At 38.1% G+C, this 22,700-nt stretch overlaps 1 protein-coding gene across 2 annotated transcripts in view; it reads left to right on the forward strand.

Annotated features, from left to right (window-relative positions):
• EMCN (endomucin) overlaps window positions 1-18,480 on the forward strand; it is a 40,563-nt gene extending 22,083 nt beyond the window's left edge. The window contains exons 4-12 of one of the 2 annotated variants that reach the window (XM_053461551.1): window positions 181-243; window positions 1,281-1,349; window positions 3,363-3,476; window positions 14,267-14,341; window positions 14,728-14,790; window positions 15,384-15,473; window positions 16,236-16,260; window positions 16,664-16,725; window positions 17,928-18,480. In XM_053461551.1, coding sequence (XP_053317526.1) covers window positions 181-243; window positions 1,281-1,349; window positions 3,363-3,476; window positions 14,267-14,341; window positions 14,728-14,790; window positions 15,384-15,473; window positions 16,236-16,260; window positions 16,664-16,725; window positions 17,928-17,980 — 614 coding nt within the window. In that variant the 3' untranslated portion in view covers window positions 17,981-18,480. The remainder of the gene's footprint in view (window positions 1-180; window positions 244-1,280; window positions 1,350-3,362; window positions 3,477-14,266; window positions 14,342-14,727; window positions 14,791-15,383; window positions 15,474-16,235; window positions 16,261-16,663; window positions 16,726-17,927) is intronic. The other variant, XM_053461552.1, reaches the window with a different exon arrangement.
• The last annotated feature ends 4,220 nt before the right edge of the window (window positions 18,481-22,700 follow it).

A 22,700-nucleotide genomic window follows, 5' to 3' on the forward strand; every position in this document is an offset into this window, starting at 1 on the left:
AAAACCCTTACTATTACTAAAAGCACACTTTAAATCAAATATTTTTTTAAATATAGTAGATTCCTCAGTTTCATGAAAATATATAATAGTGTATAGGTATACATAATATATATTGAATATATCAATAGCAGTATTAACAGCTCTAAATGTTTATTAATAATGTATGTTTTTTATTTACAGAAATTACATCTCGTCCTTCTCGTGGGACAACAACCCTTACCCAAACATTTTCCACAACTGAAGGTATGGATAATCTGTATTTTCTTTCTTTAATGCTTTCAAATAATTATGGAATGTAACTATTGAATAGCTTAACTTGTCAGGGCCCTGACATATCAGCGGATGATGTCCAGAACAAAACAAAGTGATATCCTGCAGTCACCCTGCAGCAGGCATGAAACATAGCACAACAGAGAAATGAGCAGGATGCTGCAGGCTGGGAGTAGGGAAGCTTAGCAGAGTAACAGTAGAACATGGAGGACAGAACAAGGAATAGGGAGGCAAGCAAGAAACATAACCAGACAAGACGTACATGGTACATTAAATCTATACACAGAACAGAGAAGGGTATACCTTTAGACTGCAGACTGAGACAAACATAACAAATGGGTGGAGCACACCTTATAAAGGAAACAGGAGCTGAAGCTAAGAGCAGGACTGGAATCAAAGAAACAGAAGTACAGGACAGAGCATAAGGAAATCCAGGAATGGATTACAGCAAAGGGGGAACAGTAGCGAGACATGGAAACTGTAGCGAGACAGGGGAACTCTAGCGAGACAGGGAAAACCAGAGATATGCAGCTCTGCAGCCTGGATGGGGCATGATATATATATATATATATGTCATGAGAGTGTTTTATATATATATAAAGTGTTTTCACTTTCCTATTAAAACGTGTCTGTCACATCATTAAATGTCTTTATTTTAGCTATCTAATAAACCATTTTCATCTGAAAGAAGTCAAAGGTGACACCGTTTAGTGGGCCGACATATATTGTCACATAAATTTTCAGGACCTCATAGGTCTCTTTCTCAGATGCAATGGCAGAATTTAAATCTACCTGCTACAGTCAGTTTTTTTATCTATTGCAACAAGGATTAAAAATAATGGAGTTTACTTTTAATATTGAAGGCAATATCTAGACATTGTAAAAGTTGTAATCTTATATGGCATACTTCTATTGGATGGACAGCATAAAGCTATATTACTCTATACTCACAGTAATAACATGGTTGTCAATCTTCTCTAACCTAAAAAATGCAATTTTGTTTGTTTCAGGCGGTAATCACCCAACAAATTTTACCAATCTCAATGTAACAGCGACAAGTTTTGTCACTCAACCTACTGGTGAGACACATCATTTTGTGTTTATAAATTTTAATTCCCAATATATAAATTCCATGTGAAGACTGATGCCTTGTCTTAACATTAATATAATTGTCAAATAAAAAAGTAAGAAACATAAAAAACAAGTTGTGATGAAAAGAGTATTAAAAGATGGAACATTTGGAAAAGTTTTATTGAAATGTGTCACCGAACCTAGCCAATAAACATCTTGGATAAGATCTGAAAACTCTTTTTTTTAAATTGTAAGGTTTTCTATGGTCACATAAATCATAAGGTATTACACGGTATATACAAAAAATACAAATAAAATTCCCCTTAGCAATTAGTTATACATCATTTGTTATATACATTTAATTAACAAATTGATTCTATTGAGTGGGTATTATTTATTATTGTGTTAATTTTTTAATAAAGATTTACATATTCACGTGGAGGTCTGTCCATATACACCAATCAGCCATAACATTATGACCACTGACAGGTGAAGTGAATAAAACTGATTTATCTTGTTATCATGGCACCTGTCACTGGGTGGGGTACTCAAAGTTAATGTGTTAGACGCAGGAAAAATGGGCAAGCATAAGCATCTGACTTTAAGAAGGGTCAAATTGTGATGGCTAGACGACTTGGTCAGAGCATCTATAAAACTGCAGCTCTTGTGGGGTGTTCCCGGTCTGCAGTGGTCAGTACCTATCAAAAGTGGCCCAAGGAAGGAAAAGCAGTGAACAGGGTCATGGGCAGCCAAGGCACAGCCTGAAAGAAAGGTGTCAGATCACACAGTGCATCACAGTTTGTTGCGTATGGGGTTGCATAGCCGCAGACCAGTCAGGGTGCCCATGCTGACCCCAGGCCACTGCCGAAAGTGCCTATAATGGCATGTGAGCATAAGAACTAGACCACCGAGCAATGGAAGAAGGTGGCCTGGTCTGATGAGTCACATATTCTTTTACATCACGTGGATAATCGGGTGCGTCGCTTACCTAGAGTACCAGGGCGCTATGGGAAGAAGGCAAGCCGGCAAGGGCAGTGTGATGCTTTGGGCAATGTTCTGCTGGGAAACCTTGGGCCCTGCCATTCATGTGGATCTTATTTTGACGCGTACCACCTACCTAAGAATTGTTGCAGACCATGTACACCCTTTCATTTCCTGATGGCATTGGCTTCTTTCTGCAGGATAATACGCCCTGCCATAAAGCAATAATGGTTTAGGAATGCTTTGAGGAACGCAACAATGAGTTCAAGGTGTTGACCTTGAACTCATTGTTGACCCAAGTGTTGACCCAAATTTCCTAGATCTCAATACAATCGAGCATCTGTCGGATGTGTTCATGGAGGCCCCACCTCGCAACCTACAGGATCTGCTGCTAACTTTTTGTGCCAGATTCCACAGCACACCTTCAGAGGTCTAGTGGAGTCCATGCCTCGACTGGTCAGGGTTGTTTTAACGGCAAAAGGGAGACCTACACAGTATTAGGCGGGTGGTCATAATGTTATGGCTGATCGGTGTATATTTCATTACTTCAATTTGTTGCATAATTGATTTTGATGGAAAGGGGATTCATATATTATTTCATACACATTTCTATACTTTACATAGAAATATACAAAAGTTGAAAAAGCTCTATCCTTCCCTGATGCATTTATGATATATTTTAAGATGCTCTACAATTTGTTTTATTTGTAAATTATTTTTGTTTGAGTTAGAATCTTACCTTTAATGTAGGCAAACACATCATAAAAGTCTTCCTGTTTTATTGTAGCATTATTTAAAATATTTTAGCAGAAAATGTGAAATATGACATCTGTACTCACACAAATTAAAAATTTGCAAGAAAATACAAAATTGAAGCCCTTGTAAATGTTCAAGCACACGAGCCATTGCAAATGTCATCTTTCTTGCTCAGATTTTATACCTGAAACATTTATGTAACTGTTGCTTTATCTTACTGTATTTTACTTGAACATCTGCAATATTTCACTTCTCAAAATAACAAACCTCAACTTTCTTTTTAGGCAACAAAACTCTTCCAACAACTGTCAACACTACAGTGTCAATCTCAACAGATGCAACCAGACATGTTTCATCAACCTTATCTTCTGGTAGTTTTTCTAAGACACAGTCTGCAGGTAAAAAACCAACACCGTCTATCTATGTTGATAGTTAAAAGGTAAAACTAGATTCATCTAAACACATTTAACATAAACATATAAATCCTTTTATTAAAAGAAGAGATTTAATATATGTAACTATTTTATTGTTAGTGTAGTTTGTGTACTTCATATGCATATAATGTAATAATTTCTACTACTATTAACAATAATGATAACAATTAGGGGACATTAGAGAAAAATAAATATAAGAATCTCCAATTTACATTAGTGCCAGAATTACAAGGATTATTTTTAAAAAACCTTTACTGTGTCAGTAAGAAGATTGGCATGAACCTCCGACAAGTGAATCATTGTAAATTGGATAAATTGGAGCAAGTTGCTGTCAAACATCCCAGAAATGTAATTAAACAATTTAGTCACCTTTGACTTGTATGTATTTTGGTTTGTATCAAGGGGATCTGGACACATTTTTATGGCAAGTGTAGATTAATTTAATCTAATTGTTTGATAACATTTATCCTAAATGGTTGCAAAAAGGTTAGCCTTGATCTGTTTTGAAGACAGATCAAGGTTTTTTTAAAGTTGAAACTAGCATGCATTGTGAGGTTTTACTAAGATACATGCGCTATGTGTGTATATATGATTGAACACTTAGCACATGCTAGTTGATTATGTACCCTATACGTCAAATTGCTGATTACTTTGTTACATTTAGTGCTCATTCTTTTCCTGCAATAGTTGAGAAACTAGACAGTCCAATTTTAATGAACAATATGAGAAATAAAAGAGCAACAATTCTTATATAGATATATAGATAATGTATATTGAACATTTCTAAATGAAAGGAACAGATTATTGATGCCACCCAAATACAATGTCCAAAATGCAAAAACACACCAAAAAAGCAGCCAAAAAATCCAGTCTCTGGCAAGCACTATTTTGGCTTACAAAATAAATATTTTCACTTCAATAATGACAAGATTTAAAAAAAAAAAAATTGAATAGCATTTCAAGTTTATCTCAGTAAGAAGATTGTCAGTGGAACCCCTTTTTCCAAGGAATATATTTGCTGCCCAGAAATTAGTGGTCCTGAGACAAATGAAATAATTTTCCTTGTGGTGGTCAGTGGTCAGGGGCGTACCTAGAGTAATTGGCACCTGGGGCGGATCCTGTATGTGGCAACACCCCCCCCCCACAAACACTTCAAAACTGCATAGCTTCTATCATTTTATACTGGTGCAGACATTGAAGGTGGTACAGCATTACCGTTATCATTATATACTGAGGCAGACATTGATGGTGTTACAGCATAACACCTACCACTATATACTGAGGCAGACATTGACGGTGGTACAGCATTACACCTATCACTATATACTGAGGCAGATATTGATGGGGGTACAGCATGACACCTATCACTATATACTGAGGCCGACATTGACGGGGGTACAGCATAACACCTAACACTATATACTCAGGCAGACATTGACGGTGGTACAGCGTAATCCCTATCACTATACATTGAGCCAGAAACTGATAATAGTGCAGCATAACTCCTATCACTATATACTAACCCAAACATTGATGTGGTGTAGGCCTACCACTTCATTGTCTGGGTTAGGGACGCACCGAAACGAAAATTCTGGACTGAAACCGAAAATCCAGCATGTACCTGTTCGAAACCAAATATGAGCCCCCACCATAAAAAAAATCTCACACTTTTATTTAAAGTAAGTAACACAGAAAAATAGGACAAAAAATTCAATAACAATATTAATATATTTTATATATATATATATATATATATGATTGTTAACATCAATCACATTCCTATCATGCCCAGGCATACCCAGAATCCAGCATGTACTAGCTGACTTGGCATGATAGGAGTGTGATTGCTGTTGGCAATTTTATATTATATATATATATATATATATATATATATATATATATATATATAAATATTGTTATTATTATTGTTCACATGTGAACTCAGCACTGGAGGCATAGAATCAGACATACAAATCCTATATTTGCAGATATACAATAATAATGTATGGAAACACAGCAAGAGATAAAACTACGGGCATAGATGATAGGTTGCACAACCCAAAGCCAGCTCTGGCGTCCACACTGCCCACATAGAACCTGACCAGCTGCCAGATTACACATAGGATTTACCATCTTTGTCCCCAAACGGCCCAACATGAGTCAACTTTGTCCCCAAACAGCCCGGCCTGTGCCATCTTTGTCCCATAAACACCCTGCCTGTGTCATCTTGGTCCCCAAGGCTCAAACATCCTGCTTGTGCCATCTTTGCCTTTCCACAAATCAATTATACATCTATCATACACACAAACACTTTAACGGTCACTCACTAATTCACACTTTCATTCACATAATTAATTCACACAATCATTTATTCTCTCTCATTCATACAAATTTACACATTCATTAATGCATTCTCACAAACTCATTATTTATCTCCCTCATTCAGACAATTCATCCACACATTGATTCTCTCCATCATTCTCACTATCTACCTTTCCCCCTTTTCTACCCCTTCTCACTAACTACCCCACCTCTTCCTCCCTTCTCACTATCTACCCCTTCTCTTCTCACTATCTACCACCCTCTCTTCTCACTATCTACCCCCCCTTCTCACTATCTATCCCCTCCCTCCTCACTATCTACCCCCCTCCCTCCCTCCTCACTATCTACCCCCCTCCTTCCTCACTATCTACCCCCTCCCTCCTCACTATCTACCCCCTCCTTCCTCACTATCTACCCCCCTCCTTCCTCACTATCTACCCCCCTCTCCCCCTCCCTCCTCACTATCTACCCCCCCTCTCCCCCCTCCCTCCTCACTATCTACCCCCCTCTCCCCCCTCCCTCCTCACTATCTACCCGGATATGGATCCATGGTGTTCTTCAGCCTAATCCAGTAAAAGCACTCCAGCCTTATTCACACGCCAAATTGTCATTTTCGGCCTCCTTCTGGTTGCCTTTACTGAAAACCAAAAAGCTTACTTAAGTATGCTTTTTGCTCAGTAGCTATTGCACTCAATTGGAGTTTCCACTGAAACCAAAGAGAATATTGGTTGCTGAACCCTGGTATTTATATGACTGGTTGCTACAACTCCCATTGATTTAAATGAGAGCCCAGCTCCCATTGGACTTCAATGAGAGTGCTACAGAGCATGTGATTACACTTTCTGGTTTTAGTAGAGACAGACAGGGACATTAGTCAGCATGGCAATTTGTAGCACAAAAAGTGAAGAAATGACATATTTCCATTGACAAAGCAAAACAGTTTCAAGTGACTGCTTGTGCACATGGTTTGCAAGTCTATTACCCAACCTCAAAGACTCCTGTATGTTGTATTAATTTAAAGAACACTTTATTCCCTATACTCCTAAATTTCAATTCCAATTCCAATCTGCAGAAACATTGAGTATACAACAATCACTTTACTTAATAACCTAGTAGATTTTTCATCTGCTAAACCTAGGCACAGAAAATCATAGTAACAAAAAACGTATTAAACTGAATCTCTGTTTGACATCCATTCGTTAGAAGCCCTTTGTTTAACAAAAAAGCCAAAGCCTCCCTCCTCACTATCTACCCCCTCCCTCCTTCCTATCTACCCCCTCCCTCTCTTCTTCCCTCCTCAATCCCTCCTCACTATCTACCCCCTCCCTCCTTCCCTCCCCCTCTCCCCCTCCTATCTTCCCCCTCTCCCCCTCCCTCCTATCTACCCCCTCTCCCTCCTATCTACCCCCCTCTCCCCTTCCCTCCTATCTACCCCCTCTCCCCCTTTGTAGTTAAAGGTTTTGGACTTATAATCCAGAAGTCCTGCGGTGGGAGCACGACGCCTCCGTCTTCCTGCTCTGCCGCTGCTTCCTGCTCTGGCGCTGCGCTGCTTCACTGCTGAGCGCCGAAATATGACGTCATATTTCGGCGCTCAGCATGACATGCCGGCACCACAACGGCGTTAGAGGCCTCGCGAAGGTGTCTGAGGGGCATTGAGAGGTTGCCGGCAATCCGGGACATGTGGTCACCCTAGCTCGTGGCACCCCCTTGACGAGCGGGATCTAGGGCGGACCGTCCCCCGCTAGGTACGCTACTGGGAGTGGTGACACCAAAATAGAGCGTTATGGTCACAACCATAAGCGCTCTGTTTTGAGAGGGGTCAACAAGGCCTGTAGTGAAAAGAATACCATCCCCACTGGCATCCCCACATGGTGGTGGCTCACTGATGGTTTTTTTTGGGGGGGGTGAGCTCAAAGGCTCAGGGACTCTGAAAACTGATGTCAAGATGAATGCAGCATGTTATCAGAAAGTACTGGCATACAATTTTTCTGCAGAGAAGCTGTGTATGGGATGCTCTTGGACTTTCCAAAACGACAATGACCGTAAGCACAAGGCCAAGTTGACCCTCCAGTGGTTACAGCAGAAAAAGGTGAAGGTTCTGGAGTGGCCATCACAGTCTCCTGACCATAATATCATCAAGCCACCAAAGACACTGCAGGACCTGGAGGCGTCGATCGCGCAGACCTTCCCCGACTTTCAGAGAGAACTCTGATCTCTGACAGGCGGGGAAGGTCTGCGCGATGGACGCAGAAACTCTCGCTGCTAACCGCACCTCCTTCCGGCTGCAGCGGAAGTTGTCTTTGCGAATCGTGTAGACGTCTATACATTGCTCCGGCTACATAACCGGGGAGTCAGAAGCACCAGTAAGTTTGGGGGGTGCTAAATGGGGGCCATAAGACAGGAGGATCCAGGTCCCATGCAGCGCTGCAGGGGATCTGGATCTTAGCATTTGCTCTGAAAAAAACCTCATCTTATAATCGAGCAAATACGGTATGTATTGTTAGGTTAACCAGTGTTTATTGAGCATGTTGGGCTAAACTGTGTGAAAGATGCACTTTTGGGTTGTCTTTGTTGCTGGTCATTTGGCAGAGCGTACCTACTTGCCTGGCATAGATAATCATATCTGGAAACTTCCCAGCACTGCCTGGGGCTCCCTATCTATTGTGTTTCTGCAATCAGGGGACAAGGTTAGTCATGCATATGGGCAAGGTTTAATTATTAGGGATTTCATCACACTATGTGGTCATATTTTGCATAGCTCACCACTATGTCAAAGTACCCCAACTTTAGTAAGTGTTATATAACATGGCTATATTGGGGAACATTAATGTAGTGGCAGGCTTAGCAATATATGGCGATATAGTGTCACGGAATCCTAAATAATTGTGCCTCATAGATGCTTTTATATAATATTTGCTGATTGTGCCCAAAATATGACTTCTAATTATTAGCCTAATTGGACGCAATTGCAAAAAACAAGACGTCTCCAAAATATATCCATTTAACAAACATGAATGTTTCATTATTTCCTGTTCACTGAAGACATGGCTTGTTAACAACTGGCTGATAAATAGCTTTTACACACATTACTCATCAAAAAGCAATTAAGCTATTCAGAGCAGCTCATTTCTTTTTAGATAATACCAGTAAGTAGTAAAGCCTCCCATGTTATTGATAGGGACTCTTTTCAGCACAAGTAATGATATTTTATTGTCACATAATAATAATATATAAGTCCTTAAAACTATCTATATTTTCATTTAATTAAGTGAACCAACTAATTAGGAATTTAGGAATAAAATAACATTGACCTGTACCGTAACATTGTTATCTAGCAACTACTACTCTAACCTAATGTAGAAAACACAACTTTTTACAGAGAGCCTTTCACATGATCTTTCTTCTGCCAGCTAACATTCGTTGTACAAGTCGGTAACTTTTTTATTAAAAGGGCTCCAAAAACTAAAAGACAATCCAAGACTGGCGCTGAATGTTTGTGAGGACAAAAGTTGTAGCACATAAAATGGACTTGTAAGTGTGTCTACAACTCTGCCTACTCTTCCCTATGCCCATTTCACTCCCCACTTACTAAAGTTGGCCTGTGACTAGCCCCACCAGTATATGCAGCAAGACTTATCCCTTCATAAAGCAATTCACCAGAAAAGGGAGAGGTCCATGTAGCCTAACCTGGGATGTTTTGAGGTGTGCTAATTTATATAAATATAATCTATAGCAAACAGGTTACAATCCCTATATAGTTTGGATAGGGTAATACCAAGTGTAAATCACGACTTATGTTTTCCAGATAATATGCCCCTTTATGGGCTGTGTGCTGTCATGGCATTTCAATAGGAATCTTCAGCATGCTGTGAGGCAGTCATATATACACTCACTGGCCACTTCATTAGGTACGACCCATTTGAAAGCATCTTTAAACGGTTTTCTTTTCTCTTTTTATTATTATATTTTAATATTGTAGATTCAGTAAAGCAAAACATACTGGAGATGTGCAAATAAAACTCAAAACGGACCACCAACCCCAAAATGTACAATAAGGCTGCAAATAAATAAATAAACTCTACAAGAAGTACCAACGTATATTTCAATAACATATGAAATAACTGTGCTAGATCAATTGAAGGCGCTGCACTTGTAAGGAATCCACAAAACGAGACTGATTTGCTTTTCTGTAAATTATCTCTTAAGTGAATAAACCCCAGTGTCTCTTGGACTCAGATTACAGATTCATTGTTATAGTTTTTGAAATTAAACATATTCCCGTAACATTTTTTTATTTAATTTGCCAATTACAGGAAATGTTGACAATGTTTTTGTGGAAACTGAATCAGAATTTTGCTTTCTGAACCAAAGGAACTTTTTCTCTGTGAATTGCATGATGATCTACGGTGTGGTTTAGCTGGTAACCCAGATGGTCTGTGCTTCCAAAGCACCTTGATCTCTTTGGATGCTGCATTTTTCAGAGAGAAAAGATGTAGGGTATAACACCAAAGCCTATTTTTCCAGTATTTTGTACTACCTAATGTAGGGGTATTCCAGAGGTTGCAGAGCTGCTAAGCACAAAATTAAATGAGAATTGAGAAATTCCCAGATGCAACTGCAACGTGTGAACTTCTATAGTTGTTCTGCTTTCTAGAGCATTGTACTGATATCTGCTGTTAATGCTATATATCTACAAAATGATATATTCTTGTAAAAAAAAAGTCTAATCATCTTTACCAACAATAAAAGAACAAAAATATATTTAATTCCTGTATCAAAATGTATTCACACATCGTCAGTGAATTAGCTTTAGTTAAAAAGATTGTTTTTCTTTTTAACGCCTACTCTTTAACAGTCAAATGCTGCTTTTCTAGTTCAAAAATAAAATTGTTGTGCTATGCCCAAGGTTATTGGGAAAAATAGCTGTCCCAACTGCACAGATTGTACACAATGTTTTTATAATTGCATCACACTTGATGAAATTGTTTCTCCTTTTTCATGTCAAAAGATAATGATGTCTATTTAGAAAGGGTGTTTATGTATTTTTATAAAGTTGCAGATCTCTTTACAAAGCAGAATTGTGTTTAATTGCTACTTCTAGCCTAACATAGTTACTACTGAGTCATCGTTATTTTATGCCAGTTTTTTTTTTCATGGGAGCATAAAAACAGTCAAATATATGAACATTTGGTCAATTAATTTTGCTTTTGTCTTTATTGCGTGATTTTCACAAAACCTAACATACTATATCAAGCAATTTGGAGAAATGTAGTTGTTTATTCAGAATATTTAAATTTAGGCATTTAAAGACATTCAAGGAGATCAATAACATTTCTCTTATATTCTGGAGTAGAGACCGTGCTAAATGATCAACCAGGCTTTTTATGTGTCTAAGTCTGGACATTTATCAGCAGCTATCTAATGAGAAAATTTCTAGCCCAGCAAAGTAATTATTGCAGAAGAAATGCACACAATGGCAATAAATGTGACTATGTCACTCTGAAATGTCCATCTGTCTGAAAATCTTTTTTTCAAGGTCTAGGATTTCTCCCACCTCAAAATGGATATATTTTAGCACAGTTTACTTTCATCATGTCCTGAAAAAGCTAAGAAAAATCTTAAAACTTTTTTACAGTAACCTATGGGGGGGGGTATAATAATTTAATAAATTTTTTTGCCTTTTCAAAAAATATAAGAAACCTAATGTGTTCCTCTTAGTAGTTACACAGAATATGCAGAATATGGAAATGTTTCCATTTTAGTCTATCCTAATTTTGTTATCAAGTTCTTCCCAAGCCAAGCCCCATTTGCCTTTTCCTTCATGTAATGCGTCATGCCACACTGTTTATCAGCATACCTGGTAACACTCCGGGTTTGACCCGGAGATTGCCAGGTGAGCACTGCTTCTCCGGTTCTCCTGGTCAAGACCCGAATCCTCCGGGTCGCGGGAGCTAATTAGCGACAGAGAACAGGCCTCCACCAATCTGGCTAAAGAGTGCTGTCCTAGGTGCCTGTCCCCTGTTCCGAATCGGAGGTTCCTCAGAAGACTTCAGCTGTGTTCCCAGCCACAGCACCTTGTCAAGAGACTTTCCAACTTGTGTGTTAGCTACAGCCTGGATCCTATTCGTGCCTTGTTCTGCTGTATAAACAAGTCATGTTTGTATTACCTGTTTAGCCAGCAAACTCCAATATAGTCTGTTTCCTAAATATGCAGCCTTTTGTGTGTGTTTTCTCTTACCCTGTCTGAACCTTTCTGTCCGATACCATGCAACGTGGGGTACAGACAGAACCCCAGGTATCCTATGCAATTGGGCTCCTACCCAAGTCCTGACATGATGTTTGTAGGCCCTGGTTTCCTCTTTGGACAGGACATCTTTAGATTTAAGAAAATAACCAGACCTTGTCATTGTTTTTTTTTTAAGAGGGTTCGTTCAGTCTATCCAGAGCTTTCCATCCAAAATCAAATGATCTGGGTCTTTTTTGATGTGTAAGACTTGACAAAAAGCAGTCCAGAATTTTGATCTGTGTGCCTCTGTCAGATACTATGGTCTCAAGTAATCCGTGTAATCTGAAAACATGTTGAATAAACAAGGAGGCTCTGGTGGAGGCTGCGGGTAGTTTTTCAGTTGGTATGAAATAAGCAATTTTGGTGAGGCAATCAACTACCACCATAGTTGTATACTGCTTGAGAGGAGGTAGATCAACAATGAAATGCATGGATCAGGCTGACCATGGTCAAGAAGGGATCGAAACCTGGTGGTTCAACTCTAGGTACCTTAGAGCAAGCACATATGGAACAGACCTTTCTATAATGTTCTATGTCAAATAGCAGAGAGTGCCACCAGAATGTTCTTGAAATTATATCAACAGTCTTTTTATATCCACAGCGCCTTACTAGAGTCGTGGGGATCTTGTATTATCTTCTGATGGACGGCAAGAGGAGCGTATATTTTATCCTTACATAGAAGCATTCCATCATGTGGTACCAAAGAAATGGAGGGAGGCTAAGCCTCTTGTTTAGTCTGGTGTTTTAGGTTACTTGAAAATTCAGCAGCAGTGGCTATGTTAGGTAAAAGGATATGAGAGGAACTGGGTAATTCGGAAATGGCATCTTCATGGATGAGATATAATTTTTGTTACCTGGCATATGGAAGCAACAAAAAAAGCCCATCTGGCTTGTCAGGGGCTAAGGTGTTTAGCAGACTGAAGGTATTCCAGGTTCTGATGATCAGTATATATATAATTTTAGGGTATTTAGCTCCCTCTATGAGATGTTGCCACTCCTCCATAGTCTGTTTTATTGTCAGTTATTCTTTTTCACTAACATTGACATTTCTTTCTGATGGTGTTAGTCTTTTAAAGTAAAACACCACAGGATGGAGTTGTTTAATCCCTGCTCTTTGCTGCTGTGTTGTCTACCTCAACTACATAATGTTTTTCAGAATCCAGTAGGGTGAGAATGGGAGCCATAGTAAAGAGGAGTTTGTCAAAAGGCATGTTGGGCTTCTATCAACCACTTTCTGTCTGTCTGGTTATACAGGTTAGAGGCAGGATGGAAAAGTCTCCTATGATTTTTTTGTTTTGTTTGTGGATGGCAGCAACTTTATAGGGGTCCATTTGTAGACTGTGAGATGTTATGATGTATCCTAGGAAGTCGATTGAATCAATGTCAAATACACACTTTTCCAGTTTTGCGTATAGTCAATGCTGGGGTGCAGGTTGCCGGGCCTAGATTTGATTATAGACTTGGATCTGCCCGGCTTGCAGATCCTGGATGGATTAATTAAGGGCCGTTGTGTGAGTGCGGCAAGGATGACGAGTAGCCCTCCAGGCTCCATGTAGTGGCTTAGGCATTTTGTAATGGCGGAGTCTCTTACCTCATGTGATAATGTCCAGAAGCAGGAGAGGTAGCCGCACACAAGAGCAAACAAAAACACTGTTCCAAGCAGTTGGATATAGAAATTGTGGAGGCAGTGAATTAGTTTGGTAGTAAAGACGCAGTGCAAAAGGGAGAGCCAAAAGATTTATCCAAATCGTAGCAAAGGTAAGGACTGGCGGCTGTGGTTCTAGGTTGAGGAAACAGGCTGGAGGTCAAAGCACAAATACTGTATAATATCAACAGCAAACAGGAGCTTCAGGAAACAGGTACATTGAAGGTAGCTTAATAACAAAGCAAGGAAAGGAATAAGGTGTGACTATAATATAGGCATCATGGCAGGTATTGCATACCTGAAGATGATCTCTTTAATTGATTATTTGCTGCATAGCTACGGTGTCTCCGTAGCAAAGCTAATGCCCTGTATAGCAGCCAGGGCAAGATCTCCAAAGAACATTCTTAATAACTTAATCTATTGCTTAGCATATTAATTTTTACAATATTAAAATAAACTAAATTACCACTTTATTATGATGTTTTATATTTGTTTCCTTAGTGACCCGGCCTTCAAGCACAGACTTAGCGACACAAAGCACAATTGAGTCAGAGCGTGGTGATAGTGGGAAAACAGGTAAGACAATCACAAACTCAAATTTTGGTCACCATTTTGTTACAGATTTACAAAATACTCTTAATAAGGTGTTGTCATTGCATGGCTTTTTACTATTTGGTCATCTTTTCTTTAGAAACTATTTTCTATTTGGACAAAGTCTGTACTGTAAAAAAAACATTCCTTAAACCTTTTGAGGGCGTCAATCTACTATTCCATGTACTATCGATTAAATGTTCCTGCTAATCAATTTGTGGGACAGAAGATGTGTGCCTTTATTGCGTTTCTTCTGCTAGTCTAGAAAAAAAAAGCGATAACACCATACAAATCTTTACTGAGAAAATATGTGACTGTAAGAATGTAGTTTGGATACCCACATAATATAAGCTCCCATGTCTTTGTTTTAGACCCTTCATTTAATCCTGAAAAAGAACTCAAACCAGAGGAATCGCCAACTTTAAATCGCAAGGGTAAGTAAAGTCAATTTCAGGGGTGTAACTAGAAACAACAGTTACACCTGAGGCCCCCAACTTCACCAATAAACATGTCCGACAGTGCCACATTTGCCCCAAACAACTTGTGAGTTCCTTTGCCCCAAACAACTGATTTGTGCCTTCATTGCCCTCAAATAGCTAGTCTTTGCCATCATTGCCTTCAAACAGCTTATCTGTGCCATCATTGCCCCCAAACAATTGTCTGTGCCTTCTTTGCCCCTTGCCGCCTTCCAACATACACTTTGGCACACATATGTAAACACACTTTTCATACACTTACTCATACTCACTAACACACGGGTACATATTCATTCTAACATGGACTCAATCTCACCCCACTTACACATACATGTTCACACACACACAATTACACATCCATGCTCATATACATAAATATATATACAAACATACATACAAACGCAGTTTGTTGTGTATGGGGCTGCATAGCCGCAGATCAGTCAGGGTGCCCATGCTGCCCCATGCCCTTCTGAAAAACACAGTGTACATTTCCTCCTGGTAGCAAATTAGGAAGCGGTTTTAAGGCAGTACAATTTATCTTTTGTCTGCAGGACTATTGATAGGAGTGGGATGTGTTGTGGCTGTAATCATTTTTGTCGTCTTGATATTTCTTTACAAGATATGTCAGAAAAAGCCCCAAGGTAAGAAGATTTTTTTCTGTGATTTAAAAAACTAATTACTGTAAATTAATGCATAGTGTTGTCCCTATAAATAATTATTAGAGAGCAAAAGTCATCAGCTTTCGTTGCTGGGGTATCTGTTTAGATCACAGGGCTTGTTGAGATATCAGGAGTTTGATAGGAAGATTCAGCCGAAAATGTCAGGAATAGAAGGTCAGAATTAAAAAACTATGGAGTAAAGAAGTAGAAGCGGGAAATGAAGATGAAAGAGTTGTTTGACATGATAAGTATGATGAGTGATGAACATCAACTTAACAACGGTGCCCAGATCCTGGTACACATTGGCATCACAGAGAAATGGAGAAGGGGCATACCCTAGATTTAAGTACTTCAGTACTAAACAAAACCACACACTAGAACAGATTTAAACAGTTCCAGGCTCCCTCCCTCTAGTCCAGAAGACATTGTCTTGTGGACCATGCACTTACCCACCAGGGCACTAAGGACAAATAGGGGGAGGAGACTATGTGGCAGGAGGTCAAGAATAGTTTCAGGTTTAGAACCTGTGTAGCTTTGAAAGTTCTAATTGTGTACAAAAGGCATGTGCATTTAACATGGAAATAAGAGTTGGAGTCATAAATTAGGTGATAATAGAAACTATTGAGTAATTATGCCAAAAATATAAAAATACTATTTTTGGAGACTAGACTACTCCTTTAATATTATCACCCAGACACTTTTTATTTTTACAATGCTAATGTCTGATGATGTATCTTGTTTTAGAGCCAGAGAACACTGGGGCTAAAGTGTAAGTATACATTATTTTTCTTTAAAATATATATATATATATATATATATATATATATGTATATATATATAAACAGAACTTAAAGAATCAAAGAAACACTATTTTAAAGATGAGAAATAGCTTCCCAAATAATATATATATATATATATATATATATATATAAAAATAATAATAATAATAAAAAAATATATATATATATATACACACACATATATATATAATATATATATTTATAAGTGAAAATGTGTTTTTGTACTTTACCATTTAACTGTCATATAAGATACAAGTAATTTTTTACAGCTTAATCACAAATTCTTACCTTAGAGCAACATTAATTAGAAATGCATTGTTTGTCTTGAGAATCGTTTATTCTGCAATAATCCCTTTCTCTTTAATACAACAGAGCTACCCAAAATAAGGAGAGTGTTAAACTACTTTCTGTTAAAACATCAGCTGCTGATTCTGGTAAGTATTTGCCATATAAAAGCAGTTTGTCGTACCACATTAGTATCACAGCAGCTTGTGATATATCAATAGAATTTACACGAGATGCTGAATTTGGCTTGACACGGCTTTTCCTGGTGAGGTTGTGTAATGGAAAGGAACGTGAGTAAGGCAGTGTAAGGAAGGGGATCTGATAGCATTATACAAATACAAACAGGGACAATACCCACTGCTTTCTTGTGACCTGTTTATTAATAGGACTGTGAAGGAGAGATCATCCATTCAGACTTGAAGAAATTATTTTTTACTTAAAGCAGTAAAAAGAGTTCTCTACAATAAGAACAATAAAGATATGGTATTCACTACCTAAATTCAATATATACAGTATCTCACAAAAGTGAGTACACCCCCTCACATTTTTGTAAATATTTTATTATATCTTTTCATGTGACAACACTGAAGAAATGACACTCTGCTACAATGTAAAGTAGTGAATGTACAGCCTGTATTTACTGGGCATTTCCCCAGTATGCCCAGTCTGTGCAGTATACAGAGACATTACAACTGATTAGCAAAGGATACTAATTCTTAGACCATCTGCACTAGGACAATGATATTCATTGTTTTCTAGAGCTTCCTATATAAAATTGTTGGATAACTGGCATCACATGCTGATTTCATGTCATTCACGGTTGTTTAGAAAAGGTATGGCCATAACCTTCAATTAAAACATGACTTTTATTGTGCCAGTAAGACAGGCACGCTTCGACACAAAAGCACCTTTATCACGCCTCTTATCTTATGCAATGACAGCCAAGGATTTTCCCTTGTGGCCTTGATGCATTATTTTGCTTAAATTGAAATTAAAAATACAAAGATATTATAGCTTATATAACAGGACAAAGCCTTAAAGGGACACTTCAGCCACCATATGTACTTTAATACATATGATACAGTAGCTGAGAAGCCTCTTTAAATGTATGTGGTATCCCCTTTGCAAATGCACAGGGAGGATTCTGCAGAATCCTGTCATATGCATTTGCCCCTTTTCCCCAGCTCGCTGTTTGCGTACTGTTGTAGCCAGTCACTTCTTGTGCTGCCTTGGTGAAAATGCCCCTATTCATGTGGAGAAAGCACTCAGATTTCTTTTAGTAATGACCAAAATAGCAGCTTCTATGAAACCTGTCAAACTTATCTTCTATTTTTTTTTTTTTTTTTTATAGATTTGAAAGGAACAAATTCACCTCATCACACAGACTATATCGTTGAATTCTGAAAAACAAACCTCCAGATATTAAGACCTTCTCAACAGGGGTTGACGTTTATCTGCAACTCATACCTCACCTCATTCAGCCCCAAATATTGTCCTCTATTCTGCCTAGTTTGATTGGACTTGAGGATCCGTGTCGAAATGATACCTGGATTCCCTACATTCCATGTCCAATACACCTCTCTATGTGTCTGCCAAAAGCATCACAGTGAAAATATAGAAACCCTGATCGACTCTCTTAGTTGCAGTTTCCAATAAACATTTCATCTTCATGTTTTATTACCCTCCATTTTATTATATTTCAACAACATATTAAGGCTAGCTATACAACATAATTGGGGATACGTATATGCCTTTTTAATAAGTTTTTTATAGTTGTAAATCACTTAGTACTAAATTCAGCCCAAAGCATTTTAATAGAGTTGGATGATACTGGATAAAATACATTACCAAAATGAAAAATACTCAGAGTGCTACATCCTAGGAGTGCAGTTGTCGAGGAAGAAGCAGAAAATAAATGGATTGTTATTGTCTTCCAATTAATTAACAGATTTTTTATTGTTAAAGTAGATGGGGATGGTGGGGAATTGTAGCTGAGATGGGATAGATTAACACTAAAGCAAAAATATAATCTTAAAAGCAGATTTTACAAGAAGAATTATCATTTTTTGCAATCCAGGGGATAAATCTGCAAACTTCCTGGATCTTTAGGTATGTGCTTTAAAGCAATAATGTCTAACTTAAGTAGTTTACCAACAGAACCCCATAAGCGAACACTTTATTGCGTTTAAGCTGAAACACCCTGGCCAAACTTCGGACATCTTCAATCCTTTATAAATAAAATAAAAATGACGTTGTTGGTGGGATGTAAAAGAGCAACATCTTGAGTAATCCTGTAAGGGTCCTGCAAAAAAGGCTGGCCTCATGTGGCTAGCCCAACCCCCCATTAATTTATCCTCCCCCCCAGGTCTCATATGGAAAGAAACATAGGGGTCTTGGGACCAAGTGCCTATGTAAGCTGATGGGACAACCTTGTGTTTGCCATGCGTTTAATTATGAATATCATGTCACTGCACATTGCATTTCTAGTGTAATCCGTTGTAGTTTATCATAATGCTTTGTCCAATAGAATATACTTAATTCATAGCTATTTGCCCACTGTTAAACCATGTGGTTGGAAACACAATACTGTCGTCTCCTGTATAAAGACTCATTAAACCTAACGGTATGATATTAAGTTTGCTTTATTAATAAATGAAATTTTTTTTACATTGGATTGTGTCCACTATTTTTCTACTGCAGTTAACTGACTGGCTAGCAACATACATCTCTTCTGGCTCACACATAATGTTCTCCAACACACAAGGTAGATTTACTATACAATAAGTTGTACAAGAGCTAAAGTGAGACGTAAAATATAATTTTACCATATTACTTTTTTATAAAGATGGGTCTTTGCAGTAAGAGGCTGATCTTTCCCTGCATAACACACTGACATACTTAACAAGAAAATAAGTGTTTTCTATATGTTCAACAGAAATTATAGTTACATGGATCAGTTTCACAACTATTGTAAAATTACAATACTAAGTTTAAGTGCTTTTGTGGTGGATTTTCTTCACCATAACAACACTTCTTCCTCTTAAGCTTTTTTGTACTCAAAAAAATAAAAAAGAAATTGATTATTAATTAGACCCATTACCTGTAATCAGCTAATGCAGAATGATTATTTAGGCAGAAGATTGTGGATTTAATTTAGGTATACGCTATCTGGACAAAAACTGATTGAGCATAGCTGAGTCGTAATATTTTAATACACCATTTATAAATGTAATTATCCAGCATCTCCAAAGTAATAGACAAATGAAATGGACAACTTTAGAGCATTCTTGATCTTTTATCTCATAGTTTTAGTAATACATGATGCTAGAATTCATAATCAGCCATCAGGTAGAACTAACAAATTGTTCATGTAGAACTGCACTTTGGTTTGTGTTGAGTAGGGGTTTTTACCCTCTGCTTAAGTACAATTGTCACAACCGTGAACAACACCTGACAAAGCTCTTGTGACTTGCAATATATTCCAAATGAGTAGGTTTTGGAATGAAGTTGGAGGTGATTGAGATATCGAGAGTGCTTATAATGAGCATCTTTAATTTGTTCTACTGCTGTTGAAGAAGCTAGGGCTACTTTCATTATGTATGCTTAATGTTTAAAAAGCAGCTTGGCTTTTGAAGTTACAAGCTTTTTATTACAGACTGTCACTCAGAGAGCTGGCAATGGAAGCAGGACAACAGTTCTGCTCTGGCCAGACTTTCTACGGGAAGACAATGAGAGCAAGACAAACATTGTTCCCTGAGCTAGCTTGCCTTGGGCCGGAAGTAGGACAACTGTTGTCCTCTGGGTTGAGTCCAGACAAAAGGAGCTGGACACTGTTTTCCTGGGCTAGGTTGTCTTGGACCAGTACTGTAAAAAAAATATCAAAATAAAGGAATTTTGGCATACACAATTGAAACCAAAATCGAAATTCTTTCCACTTAACGGAAAAAGTGAACACATAGAGGTGTTTACTGACCTTGTACTTAAAGATTTTGAAAAATTTGAATTAAAAATAAGTATTTTAACCTATGTAAACAGGAACAAATATCATTAACCCCTTAACGTCCATTGCCGGGTCAGGCACGTCATGCAAAACGGTCACTTAACTACCTATGACGTGCCTGACACGTCATGAGACTTAAACAAGCTTAGAAAGTGATCAACGATCACTTTCTAAGCTTAAACAGTGTTGCTGTAATGCCTCGATGCCGAGGCATTCAGCAACACCGAGATCGGCATGATGGGCCATGTCTGGCCCCTCCCCGGGGCGTCAACATCCGCCATACAGTGTATGGCGGCGGACACCCGTTTTAAAAGCGTTTAGGAGGCGATCAACGATCACCTCCTAAACTTCAATGATGTCGCTGGAATGCCTCGATCAGGAGGCATCCAGCGACACCAAATACTTCAACCATACAAGTCAATCATACAAGTCAATGGAGCCCAGCTTTCTAATCACTATGTGATTAGTAAAATATTTAAAAAAATAAAATAAAAAAAAAATTAAAGGAAAAAAAAGAAAAAGCTTAAAAAAACATGGTAACATTTAAAAATTATTATGCTTTAGAGGAACTATCCAGTTCCAGCAAAATGTAAAAAAAAAGTCCAAAAAGAGTAAAATAAATAAAATGAAAAAATAAAGTTTATTATTATGAGCAAGTGCTAAAATTAGAGTTGTATCTTCCCAAAAATCCTGACATGGAAAAATTGAAATAAAAGCATTTCATATACCCAATGGGTGTCTAATTTAAAAAAATGAATGATTTGATGGGGTAAGTTGGAGTGGCCGGGCTCAAAGATAGGGCATAGGCACAGACTGACCGAAATGGGGGGAAAAAAAGCGCACTTCCAAAATGTGGCATTTTAACCCCAAACACCAGACAAACCCATACATGTGGGGTATGACTGAACTCGGGAGATGTTCCTGAACACATATTAGGGTGTTGTTTGATAGTGACGTATACCTGGAGCTATAAATTTATACCCAAAGTACAATTTGTGTGAAAAAAATACAAAAAAAAATACTACCACAAAGTGTGGCAAAGGCTGGTGGTAGAGTCTGATGCATGGAAAGGGTTAAATACTACCATTTTAAGTACCTTGGGTGTGTCTAGTTTTCAAAAATATATGGTTTTATGAGGTAAATTGTAGTGGCCAGGCTCAAAGATAGGGCATAGGCACAGACTGACCAAAATAGGGAAAAAAAAGCGCACTTCCCAAATGTGGCCTTTTAACCCCAAACAGCAGTCAAACCCATGAATGGGTGGTATCACTGTACTCGAGAGATGTTGTTGAACACATATTAGGGTGTTGTTTGATAGTGACGTATACCTGGAGCTATAAATGTATACCCAAAGTACAATTTGTGTAAAAAAAAAATACTAACACAAAGTGTGGCAAAGGCTGGTGGTAGAATCTCATGCATGGAAAGGGTTAAAATACTAGCATTTGAAATACCTTGGGGTGTCTAGTTTTCAAAAATATGTGGTTTGATGGGGTAAATTGAATTAGCCGGCTTCAAAGATGGTCCTATTAGGACATGGGGGCAGAATGACCAGATGTAAAAGTTCCAAGTTAAAAAATGTGCACTTCCTAAATATGGCGTTTTACCTCCCAAACAACCCCACAAGCCCATGCATGGGGGGTATGACTGTACTCGGGAGATGTTGCTGAACACATATTAGGTTGTTGTTTGAAAGTGATGTATACCAGGAGCTGTAAATCCATACCTGAAGAGCAATTTTAGCGATAAAAAACACAAAATAAATTACTACCACAAAGTTTGACAAAGACTGGTGGTAGAATTAGTGCATGGAAAGAGTTAAAATTCTAGCATTTGAAATACCTTGGGGTGTCTGGTTTTCAAAAATATATGATTTGATGGGGTAAATTGCATTGGCAGGCTTCAAAGATACCCGAAATAGCACATGGGGGGAAGAATTACCAGATTTGGAAAAAATGGTTTTGAAATAGCAAAACGCTATTTGTACTTAATGCTCCATAACGTGCAGAAAAAAGCAAAAAAACATAAAAACATTGGGTATTTCTAAACTCAGGACAAATAGTAGAATATATTTAGTAGGTTTTTTCATTAGCTTTTTTGGATGAGTAAAAGATTTTTGGGGTA

The sequence above is a fragment of the Spea bombifrons genome, chromosome 1, assembly GCF_027358695.1.
Source record: "Spea bombifrons isolate aSpeBom1 chromosome 1, aSpeBom1.2.pri, whole genome shotgun sequence".
NCBI lineage: Eukaryota > Metazoa > Chordata > Amphibia > Anura > Pelobatidae > Spea > Spea bombifrons.